Source organism: Balaenoptera acutorostrata, chromosome 14 (genome assembly GCF_949987535.1).
Source record: "Balaenoptera acutorostrata chromosome 14, mBalAcu1.1, whole genome shotgun sequence".
Lineage (NCBI taxonomy): Eukaryota > Metazoa > Chordata > Mammalia > Artiodactyla > Balaenopteridae > Balaenoptera > Balaenoptera acutorostrata.
In genome coordinates, this window is record NC_080077.1 from 43409481 (window position 1) to 43428719 (window position 19239).

General features: G+C 37.0%; 1 protein-coding gene across 6 annotated transcripts in view; it reads left to right on the plus strand.

The window, feature by feature from the left end:
• The window catches only part of CEP85L (centrosomal protein 85 like), a 210954-nt gene that overhangs the window by 152251 nt on the left and 39464 nt on the right, over positions 1 to 19239 (plus strand). For all 6 annotated transcript variants that reach the window (XM_007190766.2, XM_057527706.1, XM_057527707.1 and 3 more), the window contains one exon: positions 18722 to 18901. In XM_007190766.2, coding sequence (XP_007190828.1) covers positions 18722 to 18901 — 180 coding nt within the window. The remainder of the gene's footprint in view (positions 1 to 18721; positions 18902 to 19239) is intronic.

The window sequence follows — 19239 nt, forward strand, 5'->3', positions numbered from 1 at the left end:
TTGTACAATTCTTTTACTTCTTCGGTTAAGTTACATCTTAAGTATTTTATTCTTCTTGATACTATTGTAGATGGAATTGCTTTCACAATTTCCATTTCAGATCATTTATTATTAGTGTGTGTAGAGATGCAATTAAATTTTCTGTATTAACTTTGTATTCTGATACTTTGCTGAATCCATTCTTTTTTTTTTTTTTTTTTAATTTCTCCAGCTCAAACCCAGGAGGGTGGAGATACATTTTTTTAAAATATTTATTTAGTTATTTATTTGGTTGCACTGGGTCTTAGTTGCGGCAGGCGGGCTCCTTAGTTGTGACATGTAAACTCTTAGTTGCAGCATGCACATGGGATCTAGTTCCCTGACCAGGGATCAAACCCGGGGTGCCTGCATTGGGAGCATGGGGTCTTACCCACTGCGCCATGAGGGAAGTCCCTGAATCCATTCTTTATTGCTAAAGAATGTGTATGATCATATCATCTGTGAACAGTGATAATTTTACATCTTCCTTTTCAATTTGGATGCCTTTAATTTCTTTTTCTTGCCTAATTGTTCTAGCTAGAACTTGCAGTACGCTGTTCAATAGAAGTGTTGTAAGTGGGAATCCTTCTTCCTGATCTTAGAGGAGATGCTCTCAGTCTTTCACCATTGAGTATGATGTTTGCTGTGGGTTTTTTCTATATAGCTTTTATTATGTTGAGTAGTTTTCTTCTTTTCCTAGCTTTTTTTGTGTTTTTATCATAAAAGGGTGTCACATTTTGCTACATGCTCTTTTCAGCCTCAGTTGAGATGATTGTTTTTCTTTTTTCTTTCATGCTCTTTTTGTGCTGTATAATAGCATTGATTGATTTTTGAATGTTAAACCATCCTTACATTCCAGGAATAAATCCCACTTAGTCATGGAGTATAATCCTTTTTATATACTGCTAAATTCAGTTTGCTAATATTTTGTTGAGGACTTTTATATCAGTGTTCAAAAGGGTCGTTGGTCTGTAGTTTTCGTGTAGTGTCTTCATCTGGCTTTGGTATCAGAATAATGCTGACCTCAGAATGGGTTAGCAAATGTTCCATCCTCTTCCAGTTTTTAGAAAAGTTTGAGAAAGATAGATATTAGTTCTTCTTTAAATGTTTGGTAGAATTTGCCAGTGAAGCCATCAGGTTCAGGGCTAGGGCTTTTCTTTGTTTAGAGATTTTTGATTACTGATTCAATCTCCTTACTAGTTGTAGGTCTACTCAGATTTTCTACTTCTTCATGATTTAGTGTTAGTAGGTTTTGCTTCTAGGAATCTGCCATTTCATCTAGTTTTTCCAATTTGTTGAACAGTTAATTCTTTATACTTCTCTTTTATAATCCTTTTTTTGATAGAATCGATATTGTCTCCATTTAAATTTCTAATTTTAGTAATTTGAGTCTTCTTTTTTTCTTAGGCCATCTAGGAAAAGGTTTGTTAATTTTGTTCTTTTCAAAGAACCAACTGTTGGTTTCATTTATTTTCTCTATTATTTTTCTATTCTTTATTTCATTTATCTCTGCTGTAATCTTTATTTTCTTCCTTCTGATAGCTTTGGATTTAGTTTGTTCTTCTTTTTCCAGTTCCTTATGTTGTAAAGTTACATTGTTGATTTGAGATCTTTTTCTTGTTTTCTCCATATGGATTTAATATGTATTTCTCCTAAGACTGATGTTGAACTTCTTTTTATATATTTAAGACCCATTCATGTTTCTTTTTCTATGAATTGTTTTTTCGTATTTTTTGCTTATTTTTTCTGTATTGGTTTTTTTGCTTATGGATTTTATGAACCCTTTAATGGAAAAAAGTTAGTTTCTTTTACATATAATTTGATTTGAAAATGCATTTTCTGAATTGTTGTAATATTTTCATTCTATTTATATCATTTTCTCATTTTTTTCCTTTATCTATTGTTATCTACCATGAAGTCTCTCTAATTCTGATGAGTATTTTATAAACAAACCATTTTGGAAATGAACCCATTTAACAAACAATTATTAAACATCCACTGTGCTAAATTCTGAGGTCACAAAAGTGAAAAATAGTTCCTGCCTTCATGAATCTCAAACTATAAAGGGAGAGACCATATAGGTAAACACATTTACCCAATCCTTAAAAATTTATTATGATTCCTATAGATTAGGCATTGTCTAGGTACTAGGAATAGAAACGTGAGCGAGATTGGTTTTGTCCTTGAGAGTACAGTCTAATGGGAACACAGACATAGGGTCTATGATGCCTCATAACAAAATTTATATGGCCAGAAGGACTACTTTCTCAAATTATTACTGTTTTTAAGAATTGTCCTTAATATTTGTTTTTATATATTTCTATGTAAACTTTATAATTGGCTTGTTTATTTACAAAAAGAAGAAAAACCATTGGCAGATTACTTAATGGTGGTATGTACTTCTGTTTGGTCACTTTCATTAATATCTTTATTCCTAGAATTAAAAAAAATCAACTTAAGTGGAATTTTTCCCCCATTATATTTTCAAACTTGTAGTTTTATTAAAAGCATTGTTATATTAAAATCGGGACATATTAAAGACCAAATAGCTATCAGACTTATTTGAGGCAGAGGCACTTAACAGAGATTCCAGCTTGTTTATCATACTTCAGTTACTAATGTATCAAATACCTTGTTATTATGTGGTTTCATCTTCAAGTTCCATCACATGATAGCAAGGCTCTGTCATACTGAGATTAATAGTGTACAGTTATTCGAAAGTGGTATTTCTATACTACTTAAGTAGTATAAGTTGCTTTGATAAGGGTATTTTAATAGAACCATGCAGTTTCTCCTTATAACTTTATTATTCTGAATAAAGGTTTTACTTGAATTATGCAATTATTATTATATGACCAAAAGCATTTAAAACTTACATTATCTGCAAGCTGAAGAAAATGTTTTTTGACACAGCATCAGGCCAGAAGAGGGCTCTCTAAGTCAGTCTGAAAGGACAGATAGAAATATCTGGAAAGGTAAGGAAAATGGACTGCTAAAAATATTAGAAGAATTTTAAATTATGTGGGGAATTAAAATATTGTTGAGAAATTCATTTTAAAAATAAGTGCAATTAATAAAAGGAAATACAAGGAAAACCCTAAGTACTAAATGGATATGATAAATATATAAGATAAACTTTTTTCCAGGAGATTGATACAGAGTGGATAAAACAGCAAAAGTTTAGGAGAAACAACTAATAAGATAATAAAATTTTCTTTAGTGAAGGAATTTTTTTGGCATGTGAATAGTGTTTTTATTTTTCTTCACTTTTTCATTGAACAGATTTGACATGTAATATGGTGTAAGTTTAAGGTGTGTGGCATGTTACTTTGATACATTTGTATGTAATATGATTGCTATTGTGGTATTTATCACATTACATAACTATATATAGTACGATATAATTGTCTGTATTCATTACACTGTGCATTAGGTTTTTATGGCATATTTACTACTTGTTAAAGTTTTACCCTTAAACACCATCACTCTTATCCCCTGTGGGAGCTCCCCCCGCCCCCATCCCTGGTAAGGAGGTACTCTTATGTTTTTTACAGGTTTAGCTTTTTTAGATTCCACATATAAATGGTATCATACAATACTTGCCTTTCTCTGATTTATCTCACTTAGCATAATGTGCTCAAGGTCTATCCATGTTGTCTCAAATGGAAGATATCCTCCTTTCTCATGGCTGAGTAATATTCCATTGTGTGTTACATCTTTTGTCGATTCATCTGTTGATGGGCGTTGGGCTGTTTCCATACCTTGGCTGTTGTGAATAATGCTGTGATAACCATGAGGGGTGCATGTATCTTGTAGAAATCCTGTTTTCATTTCCTTTGGGTATATGCCCAGAGATGGAATTGCTGGATCACATGGTAGATTTGTCTTTTATTTTTTTGAGGAGCCTTCATATTGTTTTCTGTAGTGGCCATGCCAACTTACATTCCCACCAACCAAGTTTAAGGGTTCCCTTTCCACCACATCCTCACCAGCACTTGTTGTCTTTTGTCTTCTTTGTGATAGCCATTCTAATAGGTGGGAGGTAAGATCTCATTTTGGTTTTGATTTGCATTTCCCTAATGATTAATGATGTTGAGCATTTTTTCATGTGTCTGTTGGCCATTTTGATGTCCTCTTTGGAAAAACGTCTATTTAGTTCTTCTGCCTGTTTTTTAATAGATTGTTTTTTGAGTTGAATGAGTTTTTAATATATTTTGGATATTAACCCCTTACATGATACAGGGTTTGCAAAATGTTCTCCCATTCTATAAGTTGTCTTTTCATTCTGTTAACTGTTTCTTTTGCTGTACAGAAGCTTTTGAGTTTGATTAGTCTCATTTGTTGAGTTTTGCTTTTGTTGTTTGTCCTTTTGGCATCATGTCAAAATGATTGCCAAGACAAATATTGATGAGCTTCTTCCCTATATTTTCTTCTAGCAGTTTTATGGTATCGGGTCTTATGTTTAAGTCTTTGGTCCATTTTGAGTTAATTTTTGTGAGTGATATGAGATAGGGGTCCAGTTTCATTGTTCTGCATGTGTTTCTCCAGTTTTCCCAGCACCATACCCATTGAGTATTCTTGGCTCCTTGTTGAATATTAGTTGACCTTGTATTCTGGTGTTTAATTCTGGGCTCTCTGTTGTTTTTCCTTGGTCAATGTGTTTACTTTTGTGCCAGTACCAAACTGTTTTTATTACTATGGCTTTGTAGTGTAGTTTGGAATCTAGAAGTGTAATGCCTCTGGTTTTATTCTTTTTTCTCAGTATTGCTTTGGCTGTCCAGGGTCTTTTTAGGGTTGTTCTATTTCTGTGAAGAGCAACAAAGGAATTTTTTCCTTGGATTTATGAACATTATTTTTTGTGCACAACATTTTGTATGTGCACATTTTTTGGGTCCATACGTGTTCATCTTAATTCCCTAGTATATTTAAAAAGTGGGGGGGCTTCCCTGGTGGTGCAGTGGTTAAGAATCCACCTGCCAATGCAGGGGACACGGATTCAAGCCCTGGTCTGGGAAGATCCCACATGCCACGGAGCAACTAAGCCCATGTGCCACAACTGCTGAGCCTGTGCTCCAGAGCCTGCGAGCCACAGCTACTGAAGCCTGTGCACCTAGAGCCTGTGCTCTGCAATGGGAGAAGCCACCGCAATGAGAAGCCCACGCACCGCAATGAAGAGTAGTCCCCGCTCACTGCAACTAGAGGAAGCCCACATGCAGCAATAAGGACCCAACTCAGCCAAAAATAAATAAATAAAATAAATAATTTTTTAAAAGGGAATTATACTTTTACTATTCTGTATATTCTAGGTTTAAAAAGCATATTTTTGAAATAAAATGACTTTTTAATTAATTTATAGATGAAAAACATTATTGAGAAGTAACTTCTATTTGCCTATTAAAAACTGAATAACCTTACAATCAAAATGAACTAGACATTGCTAAGTCTCATAGGCAGAAAAGGAGAACCAGGTCTTTATCCTAAAATCCAAACTTCCTAGGTTGTTTCAGTAGTAGAATTGGTAGAACCAAGGAGTAATTTGTACTTATAATGCCTTAAACCAAAATTTTAACCTGTGGTTAACAGGCTTGCATGGAAAAACCCCAAATGTGAAGGACCCTTTTTCCTTTTGTTAAAAACTGAAGAAGAAAGAGAATTCTTCTTTTGAAAGACCAATTAAATAATGGTTATTCTTTTTAAGCTTTATTGATGCATCATTCCTTTTTTCTTCCCATTTATATCATTTTTTTCTATTCCTTTTTCCTTCAGCTATTTTTTTCTACTACCAAGTCCTTTGGTTCTAATGAACATTTTATAAATGAGCCCCACCTTTGCAAAGGAACTTATTGAACAGAACATAAACACCTAATGTGTTAAATACTGGGCCCACAGAAGTGAAGAACAGTTTCTGTCTTCATGGAACTTGAAGTTCACAAAGGGAGACTATATCAAAAAACATGTTTATCCATTTCTTCAAAAATTATGTTTACTATGGATAAGGCACCATTTAGGCTCTAGTAATACGTGAATGAAGTTGGTCTTTCCCTCACAGTGTGTACAATCTAATGAGGAACACAGATAAACATCAGACAATTGCCGTATGTTGGAGGTGCCCAAGAGGGATATATTTGAAGAGCTATGGGCACCCGTACTAAGAACATATAAACCAGCCTTCCAAAGGTCAGGTCAAGCTTCCCATAGGAAGGGATATCTAGTCCAAGAACCTGATGGATTAAAAGAAAATAGCCAGAAGAAGGAGGTAGCAGAATAGTGTTTGAGGCATAGTATACTGCATGCAGACAGGCTTAAAGGCAAGAAAGGAGGTAATCATTTGGAAACTACAAATTATTCTGTAAGGATGAAGTATATAATGAGAGAAGAGTAGTGGTAAGAGATGTGGTTGAAGAGGTAAGCAGGGGTCAAGTTGTATCAAAGGCTTGAGAAGTAAGGGCTCCATTTGTCTCCAATTTAGGGACAATTCCAGTCAATGTCTGTTGAATTAGCATAATTATTAATAGCACCCTCTTTCACTCACCCAGATATCTTAGTTTGGTTATTCCAATGGCATAATAGAGACTGGATTTAAGATGGATGGTATTGGAGACAGGGAAACAGTCTGGAGGCTATCTCAATAATCTAAAAGTTAAGTGAATACCTGCATTTTAAAACAATGTTGGTCAGGATGAAAGGAAGAGTACTTATTAAACATCTGTGTGACCAACCATGGGCTAGATGTAGTGACATTAACGTGGTGAGAGAGATAATTGCCTGGTTTCAGATGGGTGAAGTTGATTGGTTTACACTGTCAATGACCAGGATAGAGACTACTCCATTAGGAATAGGTTTAGAAGAGAAAAATAATGAGTTCAGCTTATGTATTATAAATTTGGGACTGAGATGAAGAATGAGGTTGGATTCCTGGGTAGAGGTCTGAGGGAGAGATTAGAGATTTAGGAGTTGTCCATCTACCTGGGTAGTTGTTGGATCCTTGGGCATGATCTGGTGTTGCAGGGAGTGAAGAAAATGGGATTCAGAAGTAAAGACAGGAACAGTAGTGTTCTACAGGGTAGTAGAAGAGCACAACTTGTGAAGGAGAATGGGAGGTGGTGTGGGGTATTGTCATAGAAATGAAGGGAAGAAAGGCTTTCTCCAGAATGAGTGGTTGTTTGACACTAGAGAAAGTAGGTATAAAGGCTGAAAACATCTTATTAAATGTAGAAATTAAAGCTCTTCGGCTTCAGTCTTCTCTGTCTGCTTAATTTCATCTAGAGGTTCTACAGCTCGTCTTGCTGCAAAACAAATTTCCGTAGTGCAAATGTGCTCATACACAAATGATAAATAGGAGAACGATGTCAGCATAGTTTTCAAGTCTCACTGGTTCATCTGTGGCTTTGTTTTGTTTTGTTTTCTAGGCAAGGGGAGTTAGAATAATGGGGGTAAAATTAGTTTTTGGCAGGCTGTAAAAAAGACCTAGGCTCACCTATTGCATTGGCAGCAGAAGCCTCTTCAAGCTTCATTTAAAGAAAATTATGAGTGCCTGTCCTTCCTTGAGAGATGCACTTCCTCTGCTAGTGGTTTTCAATTCATGGCAGGTTATATTGCCTCCTGCCCATCTGGATGGCTGTCCCTCTGTTACAGAGTTCTACCTTCATCATCTCAACACCCACCAGACCTGCTCTGATCAAAGCGACACCAGCATTTTGGCTGTATTTAATATCAACCGTGGCTGCCTGCCCAGAATGTTCAACTTACTCCCTGGTTACTGTCTTCATTAGTGATCTGCTATAAAGTTGGATAGGTTTTGAGTGGATTATTCATATTCTTACTTTTCCATAAGCCCTATTATTTTTAGTTCATAATTTTCTAGTGGTTTTCCACTAATGTGTATATTTAATTATAATAAAAACACCTTTATTAACTTTTTTGTAAAATTAGTAAAGTATATAGTTTAGGGAACTTTTAGGTTCACAGCAAAATTGAGCAGTAAGTACAGAGAATTCCCATGCTGTGTTCCCCATACACCCACAGCCTCCTCCACTATTGACATCTTGTATCACAGGGTACATTATTACAGTTGAACCTATATTGACATGTCCTTATTACCCAAAGGCCATAGTTTACACTGGGGTTTGTTCACACTTGGTGTTGTACATTCTGTGGGTTTGGGCAAATATATAATGACCTGTCTCCACCATTCTAGTATCATACAGAATAGTTTCACTGCCCTAAAAATCTGTGTACTCTGCCTGTCCTGCCTCCCTCCCCCTTAACCTCTGGCAACAACTAATCTTTTTAGTGTCTCTAGTTTTGTCTTTAACAGAATGTCCTATAGTTGGAATATAGCCTTTCAGATTGGCTTCTTTTGCTTAGTAATACACATTAAAGTTTCCTCTATGTCTTTTCATGTATTGATGGCTCATTTCTTTTTAGCACTGAATAATATTCCATTGTCTGGATGTACCACACTTTATTTATCCATTCACCTACTGAAGGAGATTTTAGTTGATACCAAGTTTTGGCAGTTGTGAATAAAGCTGCTAATAACATGCATGTGCAGATTTTTGTGTAGGCATAAGTTTTCACTTCCTTTGGATAAATATCAAGGGATATGATTATGGATCATGTGGTAAAAGTATGTTTAGTTTTTAAGTAACTGCCAAACTCTTCCAAAGTGACTATACCACTTTGCATTCCCACTAGCAATGAGTGAAAGTTCCATATCTTCACCAGCATTTGATATTGTCAGTGTTTTGGATTTGGGCCATTCTAACAGGTGTATAGTGGTAGCTCATTGTTGTTTTAATTTGCAATTCCCTAAAGACGTATGATGTTAAACACCTTTTCATATGCTTATTTGCCATCTGTATATTTTCTTTGAGGTGTTTGTTCAGATCTTTTGCCCCTTTTAAATTGTGGTGTATGTTTTTTTATTATTTAATTTGAGTGCTTTGTATATTTTGGATACAAGTTCTTTATCAGATGTGTCTTTTGCAAATATTTTCTTCCAGTATGTGGGTTGTCTTTTCATTCTCTTGATATTGTCTTTTGCATAGCAGAAAATTTTAATGAAGTCCAGCTTATCAGTTGTTTATTTTATGGATCATGCCTCTTGGCAGTGTATCTAAAAGTCACTGCCATATCCAAGGTCATCTGAGTTTTCTCCTATGTTATCGTTTTTTTTTTTTAACATCTTTATTGGAGTATAATTGCTTTACAGTGTTGTGTTAGTTTCTGCTGTATAACAGAGTGAATCAGTTATATGCATACATATATCCCCATATCGCCTCCCCCTTGCATTTCTGTCCCGCCCTCCTTATCCCACTGCTCTAGGTGGTTGCAAAGCACAGAGCTGATCTCCCTGTGCCATGCAGCTGCTTCCCACTAGCTATCTATTTTACATTTGGTAGTGTATATATGTCAGTGCCACTCTCTTACTTCGTCCCAGCTTACCCTTCCCCCTCCCCATGTCCTCAAGTCCATTCTCTACGTCTCTGTCTTTATTCCTGTCCTGCCCCTAGGTTCATCAGAACCATTTTTTTTTTTAGATTCCATATATATGTGTTAGCATACAGTATTTGGTTTTCTCTTTCTGACTTACTTCACTCTGTATGACAGACTCTAGGTCCATCCACTACATCACTACAAATAACTCAGTTTCGTTTCTTTTTATGGCTGAGTAATATTCCATTGTATATATGTGCCACATCTGCTTTATCCATTCATCTGTCGATGGACACTTAGGTTGCTTCCATGACCTGGCTATTGTAAATGCTTGATATGATTTCAATTTTCTTAAATTTACTGAGACTTGATTTGTGACCCAAGATGTGATCTATCCTGGAGAATGTTCTGTGCACACTTGTGAAGAAAGTGTAATCTGCTGTTTTTGGATGGAATGTCCTATAAATATCAATTAAATCTGTCTGGTCTATTGTGTCGTTTAAAGCTTGTGTTTCCTTATTAACTTTCTGTTTGGATGATCTGTCCATTGGTGTAAGTGAGGTGTTAAAGTCCCCCACCATTACTGTGTTACTGTCGATTTCCTCTTTTGTAGCTGTTAGCAGTTGCCTTATGTATTGAGGTGCTCCTATGTTGGGTGCATATGTATTTATAATTGTTATACCTTCGTCTTGGATTGGTCCCTTGATCATTATGTAGTGTCCTTCCTTGTCTCTTGTAACATTCTTTATTTTAAAGTCTATTTTATCTGATACGAGGATTGCTACTCCAGCTTTCTTCTGATTTCCATTTGCATGGAATATCTTTTTCCATCCCTTCACTTTCAGTCTGTATGTGTCCCTAGGTCTGAAATGGGTCTCTTGTAGACAGCATATATATGGGTCTTGTTTTTGTATCCATTTAGCGAGCCTGTGTCTTTTGGTTGGAGCATTTAATCCATTCGCATTTAAGGTCATTATCTATATGTATGTTCCTATGACCATTTTCTTAATTGTTTTGGGTTTGTTTTTGTAGGTCCTTTTCTGCTCTTGTGTTTCCCACTTAGAGAAGTTTCTTTAGCATTTGTTTTAGAGCTGGTTTGGTGGTGCTGAATTCTCTTAGCTTTTGCTTGTCTCTAAAGCTTTTGATTTCTCCCTCGAATCTGAATGAGATCCTTGCTGGGTAGAGTAATCTTGGTTGTAGGTTCTTCCCTTTCATCACTGTAAGTATATCATGCCACTCCCTTCTGGCTTGTAGAGTTTCTGCTGAGAAATCAGCTGTTAACCTTATGGGAGTTCCCTTGTATGTTATTTGTCGTTTTTCCCTTGCTGCTTTCAATAATTTTTCTTTGTCTTTAATTTTTGCCAGTTTGATTATTATGTGTCTCGGCGTGTTTCTCCTTGGGTTTATCCTGTATGGGACTCTCTGTGCTTCCTGAACTTGGGTGGCTATTTCCTTTCTCATCTTAGGGAAGTTTTCAACTGTAATCTCTTCAAATATTTTCTCGGGTCCTTTCTCTCTCTTTTCTCCTCTGGGACCCCTATAATGTGAATGTTGTTGCATTTAATGTTGTCCCAGAGGTCTCTTAGGCTGTCTTCATTTCTTTTCATTCTTTTTTCTTTATTCTGTTCCACAGCAGTGAATTCTACCATTCTGTCTTCCAGGTCACTTATCCGTTCTTCTGCCTCAGTTATTCTGCTATTGATTCCTTCTAGTGTAGTTGTCATTTCAGTTATTGTATTGTTCATCTCTGTTTGTTTGTTCTTTAATTCTTCTAGGTCTTTGTTAAACATTTCTTGCATCTTCTCAATCTTTGCCTCCATTCTTTTTCTGAGGTCCTGGATCATCTTCACTATCATTATTCTGAATTCTTTTTCTGGAAGGTTGCCTATCTCCACTTCTTTAGTTGTTTTTTGGGGTTTTATCTTGTTCCTTCATCTGGTACATAGCCCTCTGCTTTTTCCTCTTGTCTGTCTTTCTGTGAATGTGGTTTTTGTTCCACAGGCTGCAGGATTGTAGTTCTTCTTGCTTCTGCTGTCTGCCCTCTGGTGGATGAGGCTATCTAAGAGGTTTGTGCAAGTTTCGTGATGGAAGGGACTGGTGGTGGGTAGAGCTGACTGTTGCTCTGGTGGGCAGAGCTCAGTAAAACTTTAATCTGCTTGACTGCTGATGGGTGGGGCTGGGTTCCCTCCCTGTTGGTTGTTTGGCCTGAGGCAACCCAACACTGGAGCCTACCTGGCTCTTTGGTGGGGCTAATGGCAGACTCTGGGAGGGCTCATGCCAAGGAGTACTTCCCAGAACTTCTGCTGCCAGTGTCCTTGTCCCCACGGTGAGCCACAGCCACCCCCCGCCTCTGCAGGAGATTCTCCAACACCAGCAGGTAGGTCTGGTTCAGTCTCCTATGGGGTCACTGCTCCTTCCCCTGTGTCCCGATGCACACACTACTTTGTGTGTGCCCTCCAAGAGTGGAGTCTCTGTTTCCCCCAGTCTTGTCGAAGTCCTGTAATCAAATCCCGCTAGCCTTCAAAGTCTGATTCTCCAGGAATTCCTCCTTCCATTGCCGGACCCCCAGGTTGGGAAGCCTGACGTGGGGCTCAGAACCTTCACTCCAGTGGGTGGACTTATGTGGTATAAGTGTTCTCCAGTTTGTGAGTCACCCACCCAGCAGTTACGGGATTTGATTTTACTGTGATTGCACCCCTCCTACCGTCTCATTGTGGCTTCTCCTTTGTCTTTGAATGTGGGGTATCTTTTTTGGTGAGTTCCAGTGTCTTCCTGTCGATGATTGTTCAGCAATTAGTTGTGATTCCGGTGCTCTCACAAGAGGGAGTGAGAGCACGTCCTTCTACTCTGCCATCTTGAACCAGTCTCTAGTTCATTTTTGTGGAGGGTGTAAGGTCTGTGTCTAGAATCTTTTTTTTTTTTTTTGCACGTGGATGTTCAGTTGTTCTAGTACCATTTGTTGAAAAGACTGATTTTGCTCCACTGTACTGCCTTTGCCCTTTTGTCAGTAGATGGGTTGACTGTATTTGTGTGGATCTATTTCTGGGCTCTGCATTCTGTTCCATTGACCTGTTTGTTTGTTCTTTCCCCAATACCACACATTCTTGATTACTGTAGCTTTACTGTAAGTCTTGAAGTCAGGGTGTCAGTCCTCCATCTTAGTTGGTTCATCTCCTTAAGTATTCTGTTGGCCATTCTGGAGCTTTTGTTTTTCCATATAAACTTTAGAATCAGCTTGTCGCTATCCACAAAATAACTTGCTGGGATTTTTATTGAAATTGCATCGAATCTATAGATCAAGTTGGGAAGAACTTGACATCTTGACAATACTGAGTCTGTCCATGAACAGGGAATATCTTTTCATTTATTTGGTCCTTCTTTGATATCTTTGATCAGAGTTTTGTAGTATTCCTTGTATAGATCTTGTATATACACATTTTGTTAGATTTATACTATTATGTTTTTGGGGGTGCTAATGTAAATGGTAATGTGTTTTTAGTTTCAAATTACACCTGTTCATTGCTGTTATATAGGAAAGAAAGTGCCTGACTTTCATATATTTCACTCCACTCTGTTTTTGCTTGCATGGTTTCTGAGAAGTTGTATAAAGCTTTTATCTTTTCCTGTCTATAGTCAAGGTATTTTCTCCTCTGGTTTCTTTCACAATTTTTTTAATCTTTGATTTTCAAAAATTTAAATATGATATGCTTAAGTGTAGTTTTTGGGCATTTATTCTGCTTGGTGTTCTCTGAGCTTCCTGGATCTGAGGTGTGGTATGTGACCATTTGGGGAAATTCTCAAATCATATTGTTTAAAATATTGCTGTTTTCTTTCTCTCTTTTCCTTGTGGTGTTCCCATAAGATGTATATTACAACTTTTGTAGTTATCTCATGACTCTTGGATATTCTGTTCTATTTTTTCCAATCTTTTTCCTCTTTGCTCTTAAGTTTTAGAAGTTTCTGCTATCATATCCTCAAGCTCAGATTGTTTCCTGCGCCAGGTCCATTCTACTGATAACCACATCAAAGACATTCTTCGTTTCTGTTCCAGTGTTTTTTGTCTCTAGAGTTTCTTTTATAGTCTTTCCGGCTCTGTTCTTATATTATCCATCTGTTCTTGAATGTTGTCTACTTCAGCAGTAAAGCCCTTAAGCATATTAATCATAGTTTTAAAAAATGTCTGTTCTGATAATTCCAACGTTTGTGACATATCTGACTCTAGTTCTGATGCTTGTTCAGTCTCTCCAGATGTACTGATAAAAGGAAATGCGGTAAATAGGCCTTTAGTAATGTCATGGTAGGGTGTGGGGCAGGGGAAGCATTCTCTGGCCCTCTGACTTAGTCTTTTCGTGAGCCTGTGCTCCTGGACTGTGAACTTCACCAGTGCTTCTTAGTTTTTTCTTTCCCACCCTTAGGTAGGACAGGATGGCTAGAGGCAACTGAATTGGATATTAACCCTTCCCCCATGTGGAAGGCTAGAGGGAGCTGGTTTGGGATTTTTTTCCTTCTAGGTATGTTAGTTCCCTTCTAGGTAGGTTAGTCTCTGGTAAAGTAGTTTCTCCTGAGGACAGGCCTTGTTAAGAAGAACATAGAGCTTTGGCATTTCAGAATGGTTTCTTTTCTCCTCCCTCTGCTGGAAGCACAAAGGGATTCATTGTGAGGACCTGGTAGAGCTTCTAGTGGTATAATTCAAGAATATTGGGTGTCCCCTATGACTGGGTACCCCTGGAGTTTTTGACTCTCAGACCTTCACTCTGAGCCTCCAACAAATTCATCAATTACAGTTCTGGTTTTCCTACTTCAGCACTGGTTCCCATGGATAATTCTGTTCCAGTAAGTGTGATTTTCTTTATTTGCCTGTTTCTCCAATTTTGGGGGTTGCAGTTTGCCCGATAACCTCACTTCTCTGACAGATATAAGAAGAGTTGTTGATTTTTCAGTTTGTTCAGCTTTTTACTTGTCGGTAAAACAGGTTGGCAATTTCTGAGCTCATTATACGCCTGACGGGAAACTGTAAATCTGTATTAACTTTTTTACAGTTTCTTAGCCTATCCTGGCCATTTTTCTGGGTTCTAGACCCATCTCTTTGCCTGATGTTCATATATATTTGTATCTTAGTATTAAATTGATATTAACTGGCATCTTAATATCAGTAGGCTCTAATTGTAATTAAGTACGTTTGCTTAAACCTGTTCTCCCACATGACCTCCTTACCTCTGCTCAGAATATGATCTTCCCTGTTACTTAGACTCAGAATTTCGAACCTTTAGTTATCTTTAACATTTCTTGTCCATTCACACCTTAAAAAATAATTTTCTCTAAATCATCTCATTTCTGCTTCCAGAGTTTCTTCCTTCTGTTCTCAGTATTCTTGTTCAGCTCCTTGGTTTTTTCAGCTAAACAGCTTAGGATAATTTCTTAAAGTGATATATTCATATCCATTCACCATGTCCTTTAATTCATCTTATTCATTACTTCCAATTGTTATAGTTCTCTCTTGTCCTTTTCCCTCTTTTCTTTTCCCTTTAATCTAAAGTTACTAAGAGTTTACACACTATGGTAAGTGCTAGGGAATGCAGAGATTTACAAAACAGAGTTCACAGACTTCTTAAACATGTTACTTTCTTGTTCTAGAACCATCACCGGATTCCCATTTCCTATGAATTAAGGTTGAATTCTGAACCTTGTGATTCTGAAGTATGGTATCACGTAGATGTTTTAATTTTCTCTTATATTCACCCCTCTTGTAACCTATACTTTATGGGTACTCTGTGCATATAGTCCATCTTTTACCTTTTTAAAATGTTCTTTCTGGAATGCTTTTCTTCCTTTCTCTGTTCCTGCCAGAATCCTCCTTATTTTCAAAGTCTGTCCCAAAAGCCACCTTTCCAGTAAAGCCTTTTCCCTCATTCTCCCCATGCCCTTTTCATTTATCCTCCCACCTTCCAACACTTTGTACTGAAGATGGCTTTTCTTTGGCTACCATAGTATATTGTATCCTGTATATAATTATCTAAGGGTTTCTCTTATGCTTCTGATTAGAATTTGAGTTTGTAAAGGGCAGTGCCTGAGTCGGTTATCTTTGAAATACCATGCACATGATAAATGCTGTTTATATAATCAAAATTTTTTTCCTTCCAGTTTTATGGAGATATAGTTGACATACAGCACTGTATAAGTTTAAGGTGTACAGCATAATGATCTGACCTTCACGCATCATGAAATGATGACCACAGTAAGTTTAGTGAGCATCCACCATCTCATACAAATACAGAATAGAAGAAAAAGAAAAAAGCATATTTTTTCCTTGTGATGAGAACTCTTAGGATTCACTTTCTTAACAACTTTCATATATAACATACAGCAGTGTTAATTATGTTTATCATGTTGTCCGTTACATCCCTAGTACTTATTTATCCTATAACTGGAGGTTTGTACCTTTTGACCCCCTTCATCCACTTCCCCTTCCCCCACCCCTGCCTCTGGTAACCACAGATCTGATCTCTTTTTTCCTATGAGTTTGTTTGTTTGTTTTTGAAGTGTAATTGACCTACAATATTATGTTAGTTCCTGGTGCACAACATATTGATTCAGTATTTCTATACATGACAGAATGATCACCACACTAAGTCTAGTTGCCTCCTGTCACCATACAAAGATATTCCATTATTACGGACCGTGTTCCCCACACTGCACATTTCATACCTGTGACTCATTGATTTTGTAACTAGAAGTTTGTACCTCTTCATCTCCCTCACCTGTTTGTTCTCTGTATCTATGACTGTTTCTGTTTTGTTATGTTTGTTCATTTGTTTTGTTTTTTAAATTCCATGTATAAGCAAAGTCATATGGTATTTGTCTTTCTCTGTCTGACTTAACTTCACTTAGCATAATACCCTCTAGGTCCACCCATATTGTCACAAATAGCAAAATTTCATCTTATATTATAGCTGAGTAATATTCTGTTGGATGGATAGACAGACAGATAGATATGGATATCACCTCTTCTTTATACATTCATCTATTGATAGGCACTTAGGTTGCTTCCATATCTTGGCTGTTGTTCACTGCTGCAGTGAACACAGGGTTGCATATATCTTTTCAAATTAAGTGTTTTTGTTTTCTTCAGATAGATACCCAGGAGTGGAATTGCTTGATCATATGACAGTCTATTTCTGATTTTTTGAGAAACTGACCTACTGTTTTTCCATAGCGGCTGCACCAATTTGCATTCCCACCAACAGTGCACGAGGGTTCTTTTTCTCTGCATCCTGGCCAACACTTTATTGTTATTTGTTGTCTTTCTGATGATAGCCATTCTGATAGGTGTGAGGTTGTATCTCACTGTAGTTTTGATTTGCATTTCCCCTATGATTAGTGATGTTGAGCATCTTTTCATGTGCCTGTTGGCCATTTGTATGTCTTCTTTGAAAAAGTGTTTTTTCAGGTCCTCTGTCCATTTTTTTTTTTTTCCTTTTTATTTATTTATTTATTTATTTATGGCTGTGTTGGGTCTTTGTTTCTGTGCGAGGGCTTTCTCCAGTTGCGGCAAGCGGGGGCCACTCTTCATCGCGGTGCGCGGGCCTCTCACTGTCGCGGCCTCTCTTGTTGCGGAGCACAGGCTCCAGACACGCAGGCTCAGTAATTGTGGCCCACGGGCTTAGTTGCTCCATGGCATGTGGGATCTTCCCAGACCAGGGCTCGAACCCGTGTCCCCTGCATTGGCAGGCAGATTCTCAACCACTGCGCCACCAGGGAAGCCCCCTCTGTCCATTTTTAAATTTTTTTTTTTGATGTTAAATTGTATGAGTCCTTCGTATATTTTGGATATTAACCCCTTATCAGATAAATCATTTGCCATTATCTTCTGTCATTCAGTAGGTGGCCTTTTTGTCGTTGATAGTTTCCTTCATAGTGCAAAGGCTTTTTAGTTTGATTTAGTCCCATTTGTTTATTTTTGCTTTTGTTGCTCTTGCTGAGGAGACATAATCCCAAAAAAATTGCCAAAACTGATATCACAGAGTGTACTGCTTGTGTTTTCTTCTAGGAGTTTTATGGTTTCAGGTCTTACATTTTAAGTCTTTAATCCATTTTGAGTTTATCTTTTATATGGTGTGAGAAAGCATCCAGTTTGATTCTTTTGCATGTAGCTGTCCAATTTTCCCAGCACCATTTATTGAAGAAGCTCTTTTTTCCCCCGTTGTATATTCTTGCCTCCTATGTCATAGATTAATTGACCATATAAGTATGGGTTCTTTTCTGGGCTCTCTATTCTGTGCCACTGATTTATGTGTCTGTTTTTGTGCCAGTACCATACCGTGTATATAATTTTTGAATTGCATCTCTACCTTTTGAAAAAATATGAGTTCTTCAAGGCCTAGTTCAAGTTCACTTCTATAAAGCCTTTCCATAGCTACTACACATACAACTATCCTAGCACTTAGGCAGTTTTTGTTGTCTTTTTGTGTGTGACACTTTATTAAACTGGTGGGACCTTGTTTTATTAACTGTTGACTACCCAGTACACAATGCCTAACATATGTGCTTAGTAAATAGAAAAATAATGTTTCTTTACTTTCACGTTACTTTGTTGGTATCACATTCTTATCACATTCTAATTTGTTTGAGGAAATATTTGTATTTCCTGCCCTCCCCTTCCAGGTTGTAATGCTGCAGGGGGAAGGGGAGGGAAGAGATTTTGTCTGACTCTCCTTCAAAGCCTTGCTCATGAAAAGAATAACACATTTATTCATTAAGCGATTATTTTTTAACATTTATTTTGTGCCAGTCACTGTTCTATGAAATAGGGATGTAAGAGCAACTAAGATGGACAGAAATTCCTGATTTCATGGACCCTACTTTTTAGTTAGGGGAAACACTCTATTAATACTTACTGAGTTTAATATTAGCTAAAAAATGATCACCTGTGAGGAAATATTTCTTTAGTTTTTATTTATTTCCCCTGAGATTTCACTTCTTTATAATGTACTTTTTATACTCTCATGATACTTTTTAACCAAATAATAACTGCTTTTTATTAAGCTTCTGCTGTGTGGTAGGAACTTTACATAACTTGTTGATGGTAAGGAATTTGAATTGATCATGGCACATAACTAGGAAGCAGGAGAACTGGGATTTATGCCAAGGTCTGTCATTAAAGGCTATTTTTGCTCTTTGTACTGTACCTCATTTCTAATTTCTTTCCATTTGTTCAAGACAGGTAAACTTTTAAAGTCTTACCTATGTTTTTTTTCTTTCTGAATAGCCACAATATGAGAATACTTCCATCCAGACTCCATTTTCAGACCAGTCAACATCCCATTCCCAGCAAGAGGAACTTGAGCAAAAGCTTGCATCTACTGAGAAAGAGGTTTTACAGCTCAATCAGTTTCTAAAGCAAAGAATAAGCCAATTTAGTGAAGAGAAGAAGAAACTGGAGGAAAAGGTAGGTATTTTTAATAAAGTTGAATTGGGTCAAGGGCATTCCTTCAACCTATGATTTTTTTTGTCATCTGCTCTATGCCAGGTGTCATACCAGGTTTTATTTACATTGATGTGATTAGTTTTACAGTAACTTTTGAGAAACCCTGTGCTATCTACAAAAATCCAGGCATCTTTTTTTTTGAGAGATAAAAATACCACTGTGTATTATGTCTTTCTAAGTAATAGTAAAGCTTTTTTTTAAGTTAGTTGTCTACACTGAGATGTGACACCAATAACTGTTCTCCTTTTCCTTTTTGGGCCCTGTATCTTTGTAATGTGGAATATGAAGGATTGGTAAAT